Source organism: Molossus molossus, unplaced genomic scaffold (genome assembly GCF_014108415.1).
Source record: "Molossus molossus isolate mMolMol1 unplaced genomic scaffold, mMolMol1.p scaffold_m16_p_6, whole genome shotgun sequence".
NCBI classification, from domain to species: domain Eukaryota; kingdom Metazoa; phylum Chordata; class Mammalia; order Chiroptera; family Molossidae; genus Molossus; species Molossus molossus.
Genome location: NW_023425399.1, coordinates 96,953,002 through 96,975,771, shown reverse-complemented (window position 1 = coordinate 96,975,771; position 22,770 = coordinate 96,953,002). Strand labels below are relative to the sequence as shown.

The 22,770-nt window shown below is 38.4% G+C and overlaps 1 protein-coding gene across 8 annotated transcripts in view; it reads left to right on the top strand.

The window, feature by feature from the left end:
- The first annotated feature begins 3,454 nt into the window (after positions 1-3,454).
- HDHD2 (haloacid dehalogenase like hydrolase domain containing 2) overlaps positions 3,455-22,770 on the top strand; it is a 35,842-nt gene continuing 16,526 nt past the window's right edge. For 4 of the 8 annotated variants that reach the window (XR_004957093.1, XM_036245173.1, XM_036245179.1 and 1 more), the window contains exons 1-4: positions 3,738-3,851; positions 11,406-11,516; positions 14,042-14,250; positions 21,600-21,684. Coding sequence is in view for 7 of the 8 variants with exons in the window: in XM_036245173.1 (XP_036101066.1) it covers positions 11,416-11,516; positions 14,042-14,250; positions 21,600-21,684 (395 nt within the window). In the remaining variant the exon portion in view is untranslated. Of the gene's footprint in view, positions 3,535-3,737; positions 3,852-3,887; positions 4,076-7,601; positions 7,632-8,134; positions 8,209-11,405; positions 11,517-14,041; positions 14,251-21,599; positions 21,685-22,770 lie in introns of those variants that run through there. The other 4 variants (XM_036245174.1, XM_036245175.1, XM_036245177.1 and 1 more) reach the window with 4 other exon arrangements.

The following is a 22,770-nucleotide window of genomic DNA, read 5'->3' as shown; positions in this document are numbered from 1 at the left end:
GATGCCTTTGGTCATCTCTGAGTTAGAGATGGATTATCTCTGGGCCTCGGGCTTACAGCTGAACCAAAGAAAAGTACCAGGGATTTACAGTTGATTACTTTGTTCATGTGGATAACATATTTGATACTTAGAGGCAATGTTTTTTTGCCTTACAAAGAGATCATACATAAGTCTGAGTGTAAGCCAATGACCAGGTTCAAAAAGAGCAGTTAATTGAGGACACTCCCATTTCTCCACCAGCTATGAGCCATACAGAATTTTAAAAAGAAAAGAGAGACTTTGTCCTGATGCCATTTTCATGTAAGACTATAATACACCTTCATGCTCATTTAGTGTCAGATACTGCCCAAGTTCACACTCCATTGGGGAGCAGACACAGCAGGGCAGGATCAGTATTCTGGAGCAAAGCAGTTCTGGGGAGAGTGAAGCACTGAATGAATATCAAAGTATTTCATCTTTGGAGGCCACTTAGGCATTTCTAACTTCATTGTGCCTGAGGGGAGGTCTGCAAGCTTTCACAGGTTACCCCTGGTTTCCCTTGAGCAGTTGTGATTTAGTAACCATAGTATCTTATTGTGGTGGGGAGTAATTTGTTTTTAATGCTTTTTTTTTTAGATAGGAAGAGAGAGAAACATCGATTGGCTGCCTCCTGCACGCTCCCTACTGGCAATCAAGCCTATAACCTGGGCATGTGCCCTGACTGGGAATCACACTGGGACCTCTCAGTTCATGGGGTGAAGCTCAATCCACTGAGCCACCACCAACCGGGCAGTAGACAGTAAGTGCCCTACTCGCCTGTCCACATCCTCCCCCTCAGCCATGCTCAGAATTAACAATTTGTGGTCATTCTGTACAAATATCCAAGATGTTTATGGTCCTATATATTCTGACCCTGCATTTCTGTGCCCCTGACCTGTCATGAAGGATCTTGACTCTAGTCTATATTTAAAATGTTTAAAAAATCACCACCTGAGATTATGTTTATCGATTTTAGAGGAAGAGAGAGACATTGATCGGTTGCCTCCTGTACATACCCTGACCAGGGATCGAACCACAACCTAGATGTGTGCCCTAACTGGGAACTGAACCCTCAACCTTTTGGTACAAGATGAAGCACCAACTGGGCCACCCGGCCAATGCTCTAATCTGTAAGTATTAACCAAATTTATAATCTAATCCTTAATCAAGAACAGTGGTTTTCAAACTTTGATAACAGCAGAACCAAGCTTTCAAAGAAGTAATAACAGAACTGTAATGCTACAATGTCCAAAACATAAAAGCAGGTCTGTTTATTTTTAGGTGAAGCATGGATGGAACCCAAAGGCCCATTGTTCAGCCTCTACCTTACTCTTGTCAAACTTCCTAAGGCACTTCTATAAAACCCTAAGTTTTCAAAAAACTTGGTTAAAAAGTATTTTTAAAATCCCTGCTTTTGATAGAGTAGGCAAGGTAATCTGTGCTCTTTAGATATATGTAATTACTTGTGTGGATATGTGTGTGTACCCATAAAATGACTTAAGAATAAGCAATATATTTGAATAAAAAGAGTAGGAGGCAGGATATTTCTAATTTGCCAAGCAGACTTCAGTTTTGGGTTGCTTCATCTGTAAAATTGGTTAATAACTGTTTCAGAAGTTTGCTCCTGGAGATGTATATATGTATATGTTTTTCAGGTCACTAATTTTTAGTACTAAGTGTAACTCAACCAAAGAGATGTTCTCCTGAAGTAAAGTATTTGTGGTGAAATAACTCACTTTTTCATTGACTTAGTTTCAAAGTTATTACCAATAATAACATTCTGATACTATGCAAAATTAAACTCTTCTTTTGGTAAAATTTTTCTTGGCCCAATTGGTCATGAAATATCAGACATTGTAAAAACATTTTATGGGCAGAGGGGGCAACATCCAAGGGCATTAATGATCAAGATAAGTTTTGGAATCCTACTCTTTTTGTTTTAGTTCTGATACTGCTTTCTTTACATTTCCACTCTACCTTTTTCTTTCCGGAATCAGCCCCTCCCTTTTGAGGTCCCATCTCTTCTTTACTGACTTTGCTGTCTGGCAACAAAGCCATGTGAGTCTTTTGATGAGGTGGAAGCCATTAGTCTTTCATTATTCCACATCAGAGTGAATGACCCAATTGCCCAAACTTGGAAACTAATAATTATCTAATGCTTTCCTCTCCCTAACCCTCAATCTAGCACCAATTTCTGACTATTTTACCACTTAAAGATCTCTTGAATTTGTCTTTTTTGCTTTGTTTACACAGTTTAAGCATTTCTCTTATAACACTGCAATACCTATCTGGTCTCAGATTTTGGCACCTCCTACCCACTCTCCACATTGCAGCCAGAGTAAGCTTTTAGAAAAAAATGCATGTCTTAGTAGTACTTAAAATCCTTCAGTGGTGTTGTAATCAGGTAAAAATAAAAACCAAAAAAAACCAGACTCCTAGCTCTGAAGGAGAAACTAGGAACGGGTTTCTTTTCCTTCAACCAAGTGGGCCCTCACATAGAAAACTTAAGACTACTCAACAAATATGAATAAGACAGAAACAATCTCCAGACCTAGTGGGGAGGAAAAGCAAAGTGTCCCAGTCCAGGGAACAGAAAAGGCTATAGCTTGCACAGTGACTGCTGCACTGGGCAGAAGGGATGTTGGATGGTGTTCTAGCAGCATGAGTCTGCGGTCAGATTTGTCAAAGCGTTCCGTGTACGTGAACCAGCATGTCTTATTAGGTCAGAAAGTTTCTCATTTAGCCATTTCCGTAGAGAATGCGTAAGATGACCATCTCTGCAGTCAAGTAGTTTATTTGGATCAAAGGGAGACGAGTAGGGGCTGCCAACGTGTGCGAGGGGAGCAGTGAGAGGTGGTTCTATGTATCCCAAGATGATGCTTGCCTGGAGGTGACAGGAAAGGCCTGTGGTAGCACTCTGATGAGAGGCAGGGTGGGTAACGACAGTGTAAGGTTTGGGGACAGCTGATGCAGGAAACGAGGGACGCTGCCTTAGGTGGTGGTGAATAGCAGTTAAGTGCTAAATCATATTCAAGTAGCAAAGCAGAGAATGACGTCAGAGACTGGGTGTTTCAAGGAAAGTATCTAGGAAGAGGTGGAGAGAGCGAGGGTTGCAGCAAAGAAAAGTTACCCAAAAAACTTGGTTCACCCATGGTGCTGCGGAATGGAAACAGCTACCGAGCAAAGGCAGAGTTTTTGTAGTTCCTCTTGCATCGGGGCCCTGCACGCCGCGCCCTTGAAGAAGTGGGTCTCGAGCACCACTTCTCGTTCTGCTCGGTGGTGGTGAAAGAACAGGACTAGACCTGGTTGGATGTCCGAGACTGGAAGGAAACCCTGGGTGGACGCGGCGGAGACAGACGGGGAGGGGCGGAACTTCCGTCAGGGTCCTGGACCCCGTTTCCGGCGTCAATGCGGAGCTGCCCCGGGCGCTCTGGACGCTCGGCCGGCCGCTGCTGACTGCGGGACGTGCTGCCTTTCCTGCCAGCGGGGCTTCGCCGAGGACGGCGCCGGGCCGGGGTGAGGAGCCGCTCTGGGACGGCAGACCGCACTCTCCTCCGGGGCTGCGTTTCTTTGTGAGGGGGCTCGGGGCCCAGGCCACTCCGCTCCCGGGGCAGGGACCAACCCCCGCGCTTGCTCAGTGAAGGCCGCCACACCCCTCCGGAGGGACACCGCCCCCTAGGCCGCGGTGCTACCACGCCTGCGCGCAGCGGGCGCGAGTGGCTTCCGGGGGCCCGGTGCTCCCCAGTAGGTTACTGGGGGCAGATCGCGACTCCGAGGTGGTGGTGCCTCAGAACGCGCCCCCGGGCGCTGTTTCGAAGCTGACGTCCTTTCGGGTCAGTCTGGCGTTTGCCAGCCCTGGAACTCGGGCTGGGGCCGAGTGCAGTGAGCCTGGGCGATGGCGGCAGTCTGTGCCGAGTGCCGGGAGATTCCTGCTCTAGGAAGCGTAGAGACCCGGATGCTTGGGTTTAGTAAACTCAGAAGCCTTTATTGACCGCTAGGTAGTACAGCGGCACGGGCGCACAGCCCTTTCCTCGCCGAGCTTAGCAGTCGGGACAGTGTAAGTGTGTTAGCGCGCCGGGGTCCTGGCCCAGCCCCGGGAGGAAGGAGGTGGGCTCAGGAATGCAGAGGAATCACTCCTTACCTGAGACCCAGGGGCTGAAGGACTGGGCCTGGGAAAAGGAGGGTGTAGGGGGCAGGGCTGGTAGGACACAGGGGCAAAAATGGTCGCGACAAAAGTCCAGCGATGAGGGAGGGGAGTAGAGGACTCTTGTCCCGGTGCAGTAGGCTTGGGTGTGGGAGTGTAGACAGTTGGAGAGGTATGCTGGGGCTCCGTATACCAGTGCTCATTGTTCAGACGTCATCCTGAGGAAAGTGGGCCACTGGAAGATTTCTGACTGGGAAGGGACTCGATAATAACGTCATCTATTGAGCGCATACAGTGGTTCCAGACTTTTCTATTGGAAGCATGTAGGAAAGAAAAGAAAATTTTTACCCAAATCTCATTTCATCTTAAATATTTCTCCAAGTTTTGAACTGCATGCCACAATATATCCTTATTTTGGTATAAAATCCTCAAGTTTTACTAATGCTTTAGGACACTGCGTCATATTCTGTGATTTTTGTAGTCCTTGACACATCCATCAGGTACCCTTCCCTCTTTTCCCCCTCCCCAGACACATACATAACCCAGCCTTTCTATGTGTGGAACCCGTCACAATACATGTCTTACTCTCTTTTTGTTGTTAATTCTCACCTGAGGATATTTTTCCATTAATATATATATTTTTAGATAGAATGGGAGGGGGGGGGAGAGAAATATGGATGTTATGTGAAGAGAGACATATGACACATTGATTGGTTGCTTCCCATACTCTGGGGCTGGGGATTGAACCTACAACCCAGGTATGTGCCCTTGACCAGGAATCAAGTCAGCAACACTTTGGTCTGCAAGCCCATGCTTTAACCACTGAGAAAAACTGGCCAGAGCCATGTCTTACTTTCTTTAATCGTCCTATCAACCGTTAGAGGCAAGTGTTATCCTTTCTATTTTAGCAGTAAAGAAACTAAGGTTGAGAGCTTAAGAAAATTGCCCAAGCTCCCACAGCTTGTGGGTTGCCATTCACATGCAGGCATGTGCAACTCCTTAGTTCTTGTCCTTCACCTCTGCAATATTGCATTTCGGGATGGGTTTGTGGTTAGAAATAGAAGATTCAAAACACAGAGGACATTTAGAAAGTTGTTGACCTGGGTTAGGTGAAAAGTGCTGATTCCAAAACTAAGTATTAGTAATGATGAGAAGTGAGTGGATTCAAGACTGTAAAGGAGGTAGATTTGACATTTGGCAGTTGTCTGGATGGGAAGAAGGAGTGGGAGAGCCTGCTGGGTACATCTGGATTGATGGTGCTCCCATTCACTCATGATCTCAGGAAAAAGAACAGCTTTGAGGATTGTTAGTTCTTGGATTGAGATGCCCCTGGATATTCAAGGGGAGATGTCTTCTAAAGTATCTTGAAGAATTCCTCTTAATATGAGAATTTGCCTTCACTGTGTACCAGTATCAGTTGTTTATGACTCTTCTAAGATATATCCTATATAACTTGTTCAAACCTGGAAATGGTGGCACGCAGACCCAAGATAAACCAAAAATATGGACTACCTTTGAAGACTTTACAGTTCTTCTGGGAGTGATACTAATATTTTATAATTACATTTTAAAAATATAGCCTGGCTGGTGTGGCTCAGTGGTTGAGCGTCGACCCATGCACCAAGAGGTCGCCAGTTCTATTCCCAATCAGGGTTCATACCTTGGTTGTGGGCCCCATCCCCAGTGGGGGCATGCAGGAGGCGGCCAGTCGATGCTCTCTCTCATTGGTGTTTCTGTCTCTCTCCCCCTCTCCCATCCTCTGTCTCTAAAATCAATAAAAAAAGTTTTAGCCTGGCTGATGTGGCTCAGTGGTTGAATGTCAATCTATGCACCAAGAGATTGCCAGTTCGATTCCTGGTCAGGGCACATGCCCAGTTTGTGGGCCTGATCCCCCGTGGGGGGCATGCAGAAGGCAGCCAGTGTTCTCTCTCATTGGTGTTTCTGTCTTTCTCTCCCTCTCCCTTCCTTTCTAAAAATCAATAAAGAAAAAAAACTTTTTTCACATATGTATTTTATAATTGACCTGTAACATTATACTAGTTTCAGGTGTACAACATAATGATTCAATATTTGTATACACTGGGAAATGATCACCAGTGATAGGTCTAGTTAACATCTGTCCATATACATAGCTAAATTGTTTTTCTTGTAATGAGAACTTTGAAGAACCATTCTTAGCAACTTTCAAATATACAGTGCAGTATTATTAACTATAGTCACCATGCTTATGACCCCCTTCACCCATTTCTCCCCACCCCCCACCCCTACTCTGGCAATCACCAATCTATTCTCTGTGTCTATGAGCTTAGGGTTGGTTTTTTTTTTTTTTTTGGTGGGGCGATTCCACATATAAGAGAGATCATAAGTATGATACAATTCATTTGATCAAATACTTACTTGTAGTTTATATAACAAGTATTACAAAGGTTCAGACAAGAAAAGAGATGGCAGAAGTAGTCAAGGCCTTTAGTGGGGCTAACTGAAGAAGGATATTTTGCCCCAGTTGGGGGCATGCAAGAGGTGGCCAATCAATGTTCTCTCTCATCGATTTTTTTTTTTTTTTAATCCTCACTCGAGGACATTTTTCCATTTTTCAGATAGAGTAGGAGGGAGGGAGGAAGGGAGAGAGAGAGAGAGAAAGAAACATCGATGTGAAAGGGACACATCGAGTGGCTGCCACCCACACAACCCAACCAGGGCCAGGGCCAAACTGCAACCGTGGTACATGCCCTTAGCGGGAACCGAACTCGGGTCTCTCTGGACCACAGGCTGATGCTCTAACTGCTGAGCCAAACCGGCCAGGGCTCATTGATGTTTCTGTCTCTTTCTCCCTCTCCCTTCCTCTCTCTCTAAAATCAATAAAGAAAAAAAAGTACATTTTGAGATCTGAGTGGAGCACCTCACTTTTCTTCTAGGCCTCAGCCAGTCATTCTCAGATACGTAATGCTCCAGAAGAGCATTTTAGAGTTTGAAAAGTATGTTCTATGGAACTGATGAAAGCAGCAATAGAGGCTTTTAAAACGCTTTTGTAACATTAAGCCTACTGGGATGGGTCAACGAGGATTAAAATTATCAATATTTGTTATGACCATTTACTGGCTCTAGTTGGACAGTTGTTTATTTTTAAAAATAGTACACTCCTTTTTTTTTCAGTCTTGTTTACATTTTGTAAAACCTTCAAGTTAACATTTTTTATTGAATATGAAATGTCTCACAAAAGTTGGCTCAGTGGTTGAATGCGATTGCAGGTGTCTCTATATGTAAAAATAGAATGCTTGTTTTCATTTTATATAGTCTTATGGTACACAGTGTATTTTATTTATTTCTTTTTTTCTTTTTCTTTTTTTTTTTGTTCAGATAGAATGGGAGGGAGGGAGAGAGAGAAACATCGACGTGAAAGGGACACATCGGGACACATCGAGTGCCACCCGCACAACCCAACCAGGGCCGGGAACAAACTGCAACCGAGGTACGTGCCCTTAGCGGGAACTGAACCCGGGTCTCTCTGGACCGCAGGCCAATGCTCTAACCGCTGAGCCAAACTGGCCAGGGCCACAGTGTATTTTAAGTTAAAGAATCCTTTACCTGCGACCTGTTACATATTCAAATATAGTCTCTAGGATCAGTCTGTCTTTTGACTAACAGACTTTCCCCTTTCAGGTAATAGTTGATACTGTTGTTGCTGTAATCTTCCATTTCAAAGTCACAATAAAGTTTAGAAATAGAATAAAACATGAGGGCTATTACAAAAAAGAGGATTTTGAATTTAATCTTGATTAACCAGAACTCTTACTATCTTTTTTTGCCTCTGTACTCTGTTTCTTCCCAGCAGGTATATTATAAAAGACAAACAGAACCAGGGATTTATTTAAAAATCAAAATATTTGGGGGATAGAGGTTGTTATACTGAGTATATAATAATTGTCTAGACTAATTTGGTTTTTTATAATTATAGTAAATCTGTGAGAAATGACTGACTAAAATATAACAAGACTTATTTTTATTGTGAAATATGTCATCTACACAAGAGTACGGAAAACAGAGATGTAAGTTTTTAATAATTTTAATAAAATAAAAAACGTTCATATACTCACCATCCAGGTCAAAAAGACCTTTGAGGTCCACTTTGGGCTCTCTCGGTTTGCACTTCCTTCCTATCCCCTGGAGGAATCACTATTCTGACCCTGTAATAATCATTCCTGTGCTTTGCTTTGCAGTTTTACTACCTCTGCGTACATCCCTATGTCTTAACTTTATAATATGTAACCATACTGTATGTAATCTCTTGTGACTGGCTTCTTTCACTTTACAGTAGATTTTTGAGAGTTATCTAGGATGATGTGTGTAACTAATTTATTTCCACTGCCTTTTGTTTTCTGTATATGAATATACCACTATTTACCTATTCTGCTGTTGATGGACTTTTGTATCATTTCCAGTGTCTAGCTATTACAGACAGTGCTGCAATGGGTACTTTTGTTCATGTCTAATGGAACCGTGTGAGAGAATTTCCTGGGTATGATACGTAGGAGTAGAATTGCTGGGTTGTAGAGTATGGTGATTCCAAACTGGTTTCCCAAATGATCGTACTGGTTTATTATCTCACTAGCAGCATCTGGCAGTTCCTGTTGAAAACTTTTGATATTTTCAGACTTAAATTTTGTCAGTGTGTTGGTTGTTGCAGTGATCTCGTTCTGCTTTAAATGTGATTACCAGTGAGTTGTGAACATCTTTGTTTATTTGCTATTCAGATTTGCTGTTTTGTAAAGGATATTTTGAAATTCTGTGCAAATTTTTCTACTGAGTTGTTTGTTTTCCTTAATATTTATAGTTTATATTTCCTGGATTCTAGTCCTTTCTCATATGTGTTGGAAATTTGTTTTTTATTCTGTATATTTTTACTCTTTCTTTTTCCAGAGAGTAAAAATATGGTTTAAAATATGGTTGACTTTGTCTTTTCTTTTATGGTTTGTATTTTTTATATCTTACTTAAGAAAGCCATTTCTATCTTCAAATCATGAAGATATTTTTCTATCTAAAGTTTTACAGTTTTGCCATAAACATATGGTTGTTTAATATAACTAGGGAAAATGTATATGGTATAATTTGGGAGTCAAATTTCATTTTTTCTCCTATGATATTCAGTTGGTCTAACACCATTTTATTGACCACTTCATTCTTTCTTCGCTGATCTGAAACACTCCCTCTGTTAATGCATCAAGTTTCTACACATTGGGGTGTGTGTGTGTCTTTTTTGGGGTTCTCTTTTCTGGTTCATTCTTTCCACTTTCCCTCTCCTCAGTTTAAGGGAGATGGGTCCTCCAGCTCTGCTGTCACATAAGGGCTTGACACATAGTAAGTACTCGGTAAACATTTGACCTATAAATATATAAAAGAATAGGGCAACTTGGCAACATCTTGTAAGGATGCAGATGAGCACACACCCTCAGACGCAGCAAGACCCCAGAGAAATATTCACACCTGTGTTCACCAGGAGATGTGTCCAAGGAGATTCAAAGAGGCACTCTTCATTAAAATAAAATGTGCAAAATTACTTAAATGTTCATCATCAGGAGAACAGATAAAATATATAGTCATACAATGGAATACTATACAGTAGTTAAAGTGAATGAACAGTAGCTACATGTGTTAACATGGATGCACCTTCCAGCATGATGAATGGTAAAGCCAAGGTGCTAAGAGTGAAAAGAATAACATTAATACAAAGCTCTCAACACATTCAAATCAAGAGAGTAGCTTTCTTGGGCAGAGGAAGAAGGGAAATCAGATCAAAGAAGGGTGCACAGAAGGCTCCAACTCCATCTGTGAAGTTTTATTTCTAAAGTTGAATGATGGGTAAAGGAGATAGTTGCATTATCCTTGATACCTTTTTATACGTCTGAAATATTTCATTATAAAAACAAAAATATGGGAAAAATGAATAGGTTTTTTAAAATTAAAAATGAAGTCCAATCCTCTGTAGGTTTTGTACTGTTCATACCCACTCCTTTATTTTTAAACCATACCTTGTACTCCACTGTATATAGGTTATAGCTCATAAATTTTAAAGAGAAATATGCAAAAGGAACTTTAAAAAAAATTAACTTTATTCAGTTTAAAGTTTTGATTTGACTTAAATAATTTTCTTGTGTTTTTTTTTTTTTAATCCTCACCGGAGGATATTTTTCCATTTTATCAAAAGGTAGAGTGGAAGGGAGAAGGAGAGAGAGAGAGAGAAACATCAATGTGAGAAAGACACTTCGATTGGTTGCCTCCCACATGACCCCGACCAGGGCCAGAGACCAAACCACAACTGAGGTACGTGCCCTTGATCGGAATCAAACCCTCTACTCTTTGGTCCTCAGGCTGACGCTCTAACCACTGAGCAAAAATGGCCAGGGCCAAAAGGAACTTTTACATTATAAGGTAAAGACAATATTTCCTGACTTTAAAATTACTATATGACTTGAAATTCTCTCAGTTGCCTGTAAATACTATTAGCTCCTTGGCCATACATGTCATTTCAAGATATAATAGTGGAGATGAATGGTTAGAACTTTTTTATCATATAGAACCAAAGATGAAAAAGATTTTGCCAATGACTTAGTCTTTTCACACACCCATTCTTCAGAGTACGTTATTCTCATATTTAGAAATAAAATGAATGAATAAATTGTTACACCAAAGAGTTATTTTAAGAAACCTGAAAGTAAATAGTAACTTATTTATTTATTTATTTTTTATCCTCACCCGAGGACATTTTTCCATTTTTTGTTCAGGTAGAGTGGGAGGGAGAGAGAGGAACAGAGAGAGAGAGAGAGAAAAACATCGATGTGAAAGGAACACATCGAGTGGCTGCCACCCGCACAACTGACCAGGGCAGGGGACAAACTGCAACCGAGGTACGCGCCCTTAGCGGGAACCGAACCCGGGTCTCAGGACCGCAGGCCGACGCTCTAACCGCTGAGCAAAACCGGCCAGGACAGTAACTTCTTTTTATTAACTCCTCTTTTTCCCTTTCTAGTTTTAATTCAAGATTTTTAAAAAACTGAGCATTATGAAAAAAGTTTTATGAGTCAAATTTTGGATTTTGATTTAAAAAAACACATGGTTTCCCCAAAAGAAACAGCTTAACACTAAGCAGTATCTTTCTGGATATGAATGATATTTTTGAAGACTTCCCAGTTTTTAATTGCCCATTGTTTTCTAAACTGTATTTTTAATTTCATTTGCTCTCTCCTAGGGAATGAAGGATGGCAGCACGCCGTGCACTAAAAGCTGTTTTGGTAGATCTCAATGGCACACTTCACATTGAAGATGCAGCTGTGCCAGGCGCACAGGAAGCTCTTAAAAGGCAAGCTATCCTCCAGGTTTAGCTGACAAATATGTTTGTAAGTGCCATTTTACCAAGGCAGATCATTAGCTAAATGGATGACCTTAAGATGGCATTTCACCAGCTTACCATATATACAGAAACTGCCTTGGGTTTAGCTAGAAGACGTATGCATTGTAATATCTTCCAAACGTTGTTCTCTAAGCCTTTATTAGGTTTGGCCTTTTGCTCTAGTCTTTTTGTTCTTCGTGTATGGGTCTTTTCTAAGACAGTAATGTAAATTTGTGAATGAAAACTCAAGATTCTAAACTGTGTAGTAAATAACATGGGAAAATACACAAATGAAGGAATCACAAAGTGGAAGACACACATACACAAAGGCACAGTGCTGCCCACTCCCCCTTCACCTAAGAGCTAGCCCTGAGTGTACAGCTGCTTAAATAAAATTTAATTGAGGGACTTGAAATTTTAGAATTATTACCATCAACTAAATTTAATGGCTTTGACGGTTAGAAACTGTTTTATATTTCTGATGTATCAACCACAGTACTTAACATGCCTAGATACAAACCAGGATATATAGGAAAAGCTTGCTAAAGTAAACTGAATGTGAATGTTTGCTCCTGAGTGTCCTGAAAAAAATACTTATCAATACAACAGTTCTAATAATTGGTATTAAATACCTTCATACTAAAATAATTTAGAGAAGTTTTTTCAAAGTCAGCAATACTTAGCATGCCGTGTTTATTATTTTCCCACCTTAAAACAGTCATGGTATGCTGTTATCCAGAAAATCTAGTGACTAGTTTCACACTACCAGGTATTAGGGCAAAGGGTTGACACGGACCTTGATTGACACAGATAGCTTGCATTCTCTCAGGGAGCTTACTTTCCATTTGGGTAATCAACAAATATAAAGAGACTTGTATATCTGGTAGGCATCATTTGGAAGCTGTCAGTTTAGTTAGGAGTCATGATGTTCATTATAGGTGGATAGTGTGTTGTTTAAAGCCAATAGAAAATCAGATGCACAGGTGGACTTCCTCTTGACTCCTTGACACTGTCTCTTAGACTTTTTCTGGGAAAGAATGTGGACAGGAGCTTTTACTGCTCTGAAGATGAGCTTTCTACTTTGGATAGAAATAAAAATCTTTTTATTTCTGGTGAACAATGAATGACATCACTAAGTAGCTGTGCAACTATGAGCCTGCCATTCTGGAGGGACAGGAGCCTACAAATTGCACTGGTGGGTTTCCATCCAGAGAAATCGCTATACTGTTACAGCCGATTTTGGTTTCTATGGAAACAAACAGACGAAGGGAAGTTGAGGGACCAGTAAAAAGAAAAGTTTTTTTAAAAATCCTCATTAAAAACGATGTGGTTATTTCAATACTTCTACTTGTTCATTTTTAGGATAATGGTTATGTTGAAATAATCAACTTCTTTTGAGAGAGAAACCACCAAATTTAATGTGTTTTTCAGGAAAGCTACCACACACATATTATAGAGGCAGTCATGATTACAGCGAACTATTTAATCATACAAATAGAGTTAATGTTCTTTGGGTGCATACTTAAAAATCTTTTTCTGTTTTACTTGCTTGCTTGTTTTGAATTGCGATTAGTGCTTTTACTCCTTGTATCCATTTGGGTCAGGCACAAAATAAAAAGCAATGGGGTATTAATATATAATTTTAATTGTAGCTAAGTTAAAATTATTTTTAGATTTTTGGATTAAAATATTATAGGACCAAGAAAATAATTTTCATATTTTAAAGAAAGTTAGACTATCATGAATTCTTTCCTCTGATTTATAGTTGAGGGTCCAAAAGCAGATCACAGAATCAAAACAATCCTATATTTAAGTCTTTCAAGTGGAAAACACTTTTTTTTTAAAAATGGACTGTTTCTTTGAGCTGTCCAGATTGGTTCTGTTTATAAATTTGGTAACACATTAGGGTTTAGTCAGTGTCTAATTGGCTAAGAAGGAAAAACAACATCTTGAGGTGTCCTCTGTTCTCTTAGTATAGGAGGTCAAGTCCTGCACCAGGACATAGATTGGAGTCCTTGTCTCAGCTCTGCTGCTACCCACCTGTATAAAGCTGAGCAAGTCACTTAGCTTTTCTAAGCCTCCATTTTCTCCTCTTTAAGAAGAGAGGTTTACATTAGATAATCTCTAAAATAACTTTTACCTCTCACATTCTGTGAATACAGTAGTTACTGAGCTTTGTTTTGTTTTGTTTTGTTTTTTCAGTTCTTTGCTAAATCCCTGCAGTAAAATTCGGTTAAAGTACAGAGGTTCGCAAAAAGGTAGACACAGCTTTTAACAATTCCACTTAATAGCTTTTGGCATTAGAGCAGCCCAGAGGGTGTGGATAATATATAAGCAGTTCTGGGTAGATAAGAAAAAAGATTATTGGTAATAAAAACATTTATTTGGTGACTTAGCCTTCATTTTCTGACCTTTGGCAAGTGCTACCAAATTAGGGATTTTATGGGGCTAGGATGTAAAAGCTTCCTGTTGACATCTGAATTTTACTTTTCCAGGTTACGTGGTACTTCTGTAATGGTTAGGTTTGTGACCAATACAACCAAAGAGAGCAAGAAAGACCTGCTGGAAAGGTTGAAAAAACTGGAGTTTGATATCTCTGAAGATGAGATATTTACTTCTCTGACTGCAGCCAGAAATTTAGTAGAGCATAAACAAGTCCGGCCCATGCTGCTGGTTGATGATCGGGCACTACCTGATTTCAAAGGTAGGGGAAATTTGGAAAGATTTAAAAATTGGTTCTTTATATCTTCTTATAAACCATTCTTAAAACTGAATGTTTAGAAGTATTTATTCAGATTTCCTCCTATTATTATTGAGGTCAACAGATCGTTTGAATCTAAATTGGTGTTTCTCAAACCTGTTCTGACCGCACTCCACAGTAAGTGAAACACATTACATAGTAAACTAGTACACATATGTGTGTGTTTATATTATGCTAAACAATACTTACTCTTGTATAAGAAGTACTCTGCTATCTATTTGGTTTACTTAATTTTTTATTTGGGTTTGAAGCTGCTTAGAGCCCTCCAAATTAGTTTAATTTACTAGTGGATCATGACCCACAGTTTGAAAAAGCACATGTCAAAATTGTTTTGAGTATTATAATTCTTGATCCAAGAGCTACTGTATTAATTTGATTAAATGAGATAATCCAATATTTTCTTATTTAAAATAATTGTCATTCTGTATAGTGTGAAATTTTTGTAATGACCATGAAATATTTTCTTTTTTTTTTATCCTCACCCGAGGACATTTTTCCATTTTTTGTTCAGATAGAGCGGGAGGGAGAGAGAGGAAGAGAGAGAGAGAGAAACATCGATGTGAAAGGGACACATCGAGTGGCTGCCACCCTCACGACCAACCAGGGCCGGGGACAAACTGCAACCGAGGTACGTGCCCTTAGCGGGAACTGAACCCGGGTCTCTCTGTACCACAGGCCGACGCTCCAACCGCTGAGCCAAACCGGCCAGGGCGACCATGAAATATTTTCAATCAAGAGAAAATAAAACTGTTTTCTCTTTGGAAAAATTAACAAACACTGGAAAAATATCCTAGTTTTATGAAATTTGCCACATTGCTTTGTTTTATAGATGATACTCTATAAATGACACAATATAGAAAATTGGGTGTAGAACCATGTGATGGATGTGCAAATAATGATTAGGGGAGGTCAGCATCAATATACAGTTGGGCAGAACCCCAAAATTTGTACTATTAAAAAATACAGCAGTGTATCAATCAAAATTATTATTTGTAAGAAACAGAAAACAATTTTGGCTTCATTAAACAAAAAATAAGTTTGTTAAAAGAATCTGAGTGCTGACAGGACTATAAAATGGTGTAACTCCTATGGAAAGGAATTTGACAATAGTTAGCAAAATTGCATATGATGTAGTACTGTCGCTTGTAAGAATCTGTCTCCAAGATATAGTTATAAAAATACACGATGTGATAGAACAAGGTTATTTATTATAGCCTTATTGGTAATAATAAAAGACTGGAAACAACTCAAATGATCATTGCAAGAGATTGATTAATTAAGTTGTGATATATCCACAAAATGGAATGCTTTGCAGCTGGACAATAAAGAGTGACAAAGAATTTTATCCCCTGATAAAGAGTGATTTTCATGAAAGGGCAATGGATATGCATATCTATATGTATTATATTTGTAAAAGGAAGCCTCAGAAGGATAAATAAAAAACTAGTACACATGGCTATCTAAAGGGGAAGGAAAGGGTTAGAAAAGGAAATTGCTCTGAAAGTACCTTGTTAAATAGTTTTGACTTTGGAACCAGGTAAACATTTTACATATTTAAAAGACAATTAAAAAGTAAAAACAAACCAGCCCCTGAAAACTAAAAACAATTGGAAACAAAGGAACATAACTCTATATCAAGTTGATGACATAACTACTCAATGAATTATTTCAAATGACTGTAAAATACAGTATTTGACCATTCATAGTAGGAAAAATTCTAAGGATAAAAGAACCACAAAGAAATCTTAAACTTCATTTAGTAGTTTAATGTTATTAGTAACGTTGGTATTACTATTTTTAAAGTATTCATAAAATTATACATATAGGATAAAAAAAATAGTAATTATGTTAGTATTGTTAAGATCCAAGATTTTAAGTGTAAGTGAAATCACATACAAATATAAAAATCAAATTAGTTAATTAAAAGCTGTGTATTATTAATTTTTCATTGAAACCGTCATCAACTCCTTTGTTCTTTTGAAAAATGCATATTATCTAGGTCTAGATAATAAATATTATAATACATATTATCTGGAAAGGCCTAGAAACAATGGCAATCCAGTGCTCTGACTGTGGAGTCCATTACCATTTCCCACTTTAGTTCCTTGGAGTAATGCTAACTCCAGATCTGGGCAGGCATATAAGATGAGTCTAGGATAACTCATTCTGTTAGCAAGGAAGCTATTGAAGACTAATTAGGTCATGTCTAAAGGACTCTGGGGCCAGTTTGAAGAGATAATTTGAGCATCAAAAAGAATAGCCCTGGCCAGTTTGGTTCAGCAGTTAGAGCATCAGCCTGCGGTCCGGAGAGACCCGGGTTCGGTTTCTGCTAAGGGCACATACCTCGGTTGCAGTTTGTCCCTGGCCCTGGTTGGTTGTGTGGGTGGCAGCCACTCGATGTGTCCCCTTCACATCGATGTTTCTCTCTCTCTCTCTCTCCCTCCCACTCTATCTGAACAAAATATCAAAAAAAAAAAAAAAAAAAGAATAATAATTGCAGTGGATTGCAACACAAACATATATATATAAATAAAACACCATGAGTTCGAATGATACTCAGTCCCTCAAAACTCATTAGTCACTATTGGAGGTTGTGAGGGTAGTAAATCATTATTTTGATATGGATAAATTAAGGGAATGAAACAAGCATTTATCCTGCCTTTCCTGTTTGAACTACATTTTAGAGTAACCAAATACATGATAACGGTACGTTCTCTATAGAATTCCAGCTAGTAAATGCAAAAGGAATGGCAGAATTAGAAGATCACCATTGGGAAGCTCTAACAAAATAGGCAACAACATCAATAGATTTTAAACACATTAGGTAAAGCACTGATGAGGAACTGCAAAATGGAGGAATCAGGCTAACACCACTTAAACCTATTGATCAATCTTAATATCACTAGAAGTAGAGCAAGCAGAATTTTTGTGCTTCATGATGTGACATAATAGGAGTTCAATAGCATTGCCTATGAAATAATCTTGCCTAGAATTGAATGGGAATCTATGAAGCCTCTAGAGCTAATTAACAGTTTATAGGAAAAATACAGTAAAGGAACAAATTAAATAATATTACAAAGCAATCAGCCAAATACAGAATGTGAGACATTTTCCAGGGTTAATGATCTAGTTGCTCTGATAAGTGAGAAGAGTGCAGAAGATATAAGAGATAACAATCAAATGTACTGTATATACCTTGTTGGATGCCAGTTACATATCAGATGTAAAAAGACATTTTTAGATATTTGAGGAAATTCAGATGTCGACTAGGTATTGAGTGATATTAACAAGTTATTAACTGTATTGGTATAATAATGTTAAGGCGGCTTTTTAAAAAGTCTGTCAGTTAAAGATACATACTGAAGTATGAAGGGGTGAAATGAATGATATATCTGAGATTTGCTTTTGAAAGACTTCAAAAACATGTAGAGAATGATAGATAAGACTGGTTAAAAAATGTAGAGAATGATAGATAAGATTGCAAGGCTTATTATACTAGTCTTTCTACTTTTATGTATTTCTAAAAATGTTGATAACAAAGAAAAAAAGGCTGTTTGGGTAACCCACAGAACTGCCAAGGGGAGTTGAAGTGTTAGTCTTAGGGGCTGTGCAGACAGGTACACTGTGTATATCATATCACAGAATTGATCAGGTGCCATTGGTTGTCCCTGCTAATTATTGAACTCTGTAGCTTGCCCAGTTGACCTCAGTGAAATTGGAGATAGGAGGTTCCTCCTAGCACTGCTTCTTAAGAATATGAAGCAGCAACAGTCACCTCTTCCAGAGGAGGTTTTTTCCTGTTTTTTTTGTTTGTTTTACTAGCTCCCAGTTAAAAGCCTTGGGTAGGTGTTTCTGATTGGCAGAGCCTCTGTCTAATGCCAGTATCCAGAGCTGCAAAAGAGGCTGGAAAGTATGTATCTGGTGTTTTTGCCTCTGTAATGGTGGGGTAAGCTCTGCCTCTCACCAAGTGTTATGGGCTAGTGAATTCCCTAATTACGAGAGTGGTGTTCAGAAACTGGGCAATCAAATACAGTGACAAATGCACTCTGTAATCAGTGTTTTTTTGTGTTTCTGGGTTAGCTGAAGTACTACAAAACAAAATTTTAATTGGGTTTTTCTCTTTTGATTTTATCTGAAGAAAGTTAAAATTCTAGGTGTAAGACAGGGATGCCCACTTTCTCAACATGGTTCTGGAAGTCTTAGCCACAGAAACTAGACATGAAGAAAAAATAAAAGAGATCCAAATGGGAAAGAGGAAGTAAAACTGTTATTTGCAGATGACATGACATTGTACATAGAAAACCCTAAAGACTCCATCAAAAATCTACTAGAGCTAGTAAATGAATTTGGCAAAGTAGCAAGATACAAACTTAAATATCAAGAAATCATCGGCATTCTTATACACCAATAATGAACTCACAGAAAGAGAAACTAAAAAACAATTCCATTTACCATTGCAGCAAAATAACTAAGATACCTAGAAATAAACTTAACCAAAGAAGTAAAGCAGCTGTTCTCAGAAAACTACAGGACATTGAAAAAAGAAATAGAAGAAGATATAAAAAAGTGGAAGCATATACCTTGTTCATGGATTGGAAGAATTAACATCATTAAAATGTCCATACTACCTAAAGCAATCTATGGATTCAATGCAATCCCTGTTAAAATATCAACGACATATTTCACAGAACTAGAACAAATACTTCAGAAGTTTATATGGCATCAAAAAAGATCCTGAATAGCCACTGCAATCTTGAAAAAGAAGAACAAAGTAGGAGGGATCACAATACCAGATATCAGGTTATACTACAAAGCCATTGTAATCAAAACAGCCTGGTACTAGCACAAAAACAGGCATGTAGATCAATGGAACAGAACAGAGAACCCGGAAATTGACCCAAGACATTATGCTCAATCAATATTTGACAAAGGTGGCAAGAGCATACAATGGAGTAAAGACAGCCTCTTTAATAAATGGTGTTGGGAAAAATGAACAGCTACATGCAAAAAAAAAAAAATGAAGCTAGACCACCAACTTACACCATACACAAGAATAAACTCAAAATGGATAAAAGACTTAAACATGACTCATGAATCCATAAAAATCCTAGAAGAAAATGTAGGCAACAAAATTTCAGACATTACACACAGCAGAATTTTCACTGATACACACCTAAGGTAAGAGAAACAAAGGAAAAAAGTAATACTTGGGACTACATCAAACTAAAAAGCTTCTGCAGAGCAAAAGAAACAAGCATCAAAATGGAAAGGGAACTCACTATATGGGAGAGCATAATTGCCAATGATACGTCAGATAAGTGGTTAATTTTCAAAATATATAGAGTGCTCATACAACTCAACAAAAGGAAGACAAATAATCCGATTAAAATCAGCAGAGGATCTAAATAGACACCTCTCCAAATAGGAAGTACAAATGGCCAAGAGACATATGAAGAAATGTTCAACGTCACTAACCATCAGAGAGATGCAAATTAAAATGACTATGAAGTATCACCTCACACCTAACAGAATGGCTGCCATCCACAAATTATCACACAAGTTCCGGCGAGGGTGTGGAGAAAAGCGGACTCTAGTACACTGCTTGTGGGAATGCATAGTGGTGCATCCATTATGGAAAAAACAGTATGGTGTTTCCTCAAAAAATTAAAAATGGAATTGCTGTTTGATGCAGTGATTCCACTTCTAGGAATATATTCTAAGAAGCCTGAAATACCAATCAGAAGGAATACATGTACCTCTATGTTCATAGCAGCACTATTTACTATTGCTAAGATCTGGAAACAGCCTAGGTGTCCATCAGTAGATGAGTGGATAAAAAAGCGATGGTACATATACACAATAGAATACTATGCAGCTGTAAGAAAGAAAGATCTCTTATCCTTTGAGATAACATGGAGGGAATTGGGGAGTATTATGCTAAGTGAAATAAGCCAATCGGAGAAAGACAAATACCATATAATCTCACTTATTTGTGGAATATAATGGACAAAATAAGCTGATGAACAAAATAGACCCAGAGACATACAAGTAGGGTACAGATTGACAAACCTCAGAAGAGGGGGGTAGGGGGGAGGGAAAAGATAAACCAAAGAACTTATATGCATGTATACGTAATCAATGGACATAGACAACAATGCTGGGGGTGGGGGGGTGAGATCAGGAGGGGAAAAAGGAGAAACATCTGTAACAAAAATAAATTAATAATAAAAAAAAAAATTCTAGTATCAGCAGTGAGCTGTAGTTGGGATACATAAGCAGAGTACCTGGTAGAAGAAATCTTTGTCATGCAGTGCAGCACAATACTTGAAACATCCTTCTATACATGAAAATACCCAAAGTATATGGGTTTTTGAAAAGCAAGAAATATCTTTGCTGTTATTGAATATCTTTGCTAGTGGTTGACAGAGTTAATAAAAGGAACACAAAGAACTGTAACTCTAACTGTAGTCAATAATGTTTTCTTCCTTCACAAACTTTAAGCAATTACTTGATACTCATGGCTGCTGGTAAAGAGGAAATTGGAAAGCTTGGATATCTACTCTTTCTCTTTCTTTCCATTACATTTTGGTAGAATTGATATGAAAAATGCTTAAAGGCAGGCAATAAGAGGGGCAAATAGGAATTGGCATATGAATAATCCATAGACCCTTTAGTCAGATTTTTAATAACTGTGAAGGATAATGTATTTATTTGGTTGTTATGTCTGAAGTCCTGTTTTCAGGTACCAAGGCCTTAAAATATGCTTAAATTATAGAGTAATATTTGTTACACTAAAAGTAGATGAGACATTATGTAGAAAGTAGTAGGATCTACAGTGCATTCCATATTTATCATGAATGTGTTAACCTCAACTGTGTCAATTAGAGTGTCTAATTTCCTTTGCTTGTTAGATTTTCATTCCCTCATCAGTTGCTATTGATCTGATAGCTCATAGAGAATTCATGGCTGTTCTTGTTGATTATAATCAGTAAAGATTTTTGAAGTTAGAAATTATTTGTTTGAGAACATCGGGTTACAAGTTTCAATTCAAATATTCTAGTTACTGTGTAGCTGTAAAACCATGCAAAGAAATATGCAAAAATATAAGGAGACCCTTTTCTTTAAGTATCTCTTATACTATTTCCAAAGTACACAGGACAAGATTATCTCTTAAACCTTAGGTTATTACCACAGCAAAAATTTGTACTTGATTGACTAAAACTACTTTATTATAAAAGGTAAAATTACTTTTCATTGCATTTTTCAATAATCATATATTTTTTCATTTCCAGGGATACAAACAAGTGATCCTAATGCTGTGGTCATAGGATTGGCACCAGAACATTTTCATTATCAAATTCTGAACCAAGCATTCCGGTAAGTCTCTAACTGTTTATTTTTCACCTGATCATGTACTCCCTCTTTCCCTTCTTGAGTCTTTGTCATGTAAGGTTATACATGTTTTATTTTCTAGCCACCTATATTATATATGAGGACACACATCTTCAAAATCACTTCAAAATCAACTGAAAAATAATGTTTATTACTATCCTGCTTGGTTTTTAAAAATGATCAGTATGCAAAAAAGTGATGATCATTGGGGCTTTTATGATTTACAGAATAAATATTCTGAAGCAGAAATTCATAATAAAATTGCAACTCTTAAAGCTAGTAGTTCTATCTTTTATCATCACTCAGGTGATTCTCCACTGACTGTGCTAGTTTCAGATGGAAAACAGCATCCAGGCTAATGCACCATCATCACTAATACTAGTGATAATCATGTCCTGAACTGGGATAGTAGGAATGAAGAAAACCAGATTCAGGTAGCATCAACATGACTTGAAGAATGATTACGTTTAGGAGGGGGAGGGACAGTGAGTTAAGGAGGACATCAGATTTCTAACCTGGGCACATATGATGGAGAACACTCCCTGCGTGGGGTTCAGGAGGTGATAAGTTTAGGTTGGGGTTGCTTAGCACATGGGACATCTAAGTGGAGATGTTCCAGTGGTTGTTGGTTGAAATTGGGGGAAACACAACTAACATGTGTAATGTTATAAATCTTCAGTTGTGTATGCATTTTACTTTTATGAACTTTTTGCTGCTGCTTCCAAAAGGAAGACTGCATACTGGTTCTCATACTTCCTAAGATAAACTGGATCAGAATTTACCTACAAATCTGCTCTAGAGTGAGATTGTGGCTTTTTCCCTTTGATTTTTCTCATTTTTCATCTTGCTTTTTACTTCTTGTCAAACCATTAAGCAGTATAATTTGTCTTTGAATTTATGACAAGTAGCTCAAAATATTATATAGGGATACATTGAACTAGATTTTAAAGTTTTTTTTAATGGCTTAATAAATTTTTGGTATTTAACTTCAAGAATGCTATAAAACATCATTTTCTTACCAGTACAAAGATCGACAAGAATCATTCTGACTTACACTTGTGGAATTCATTT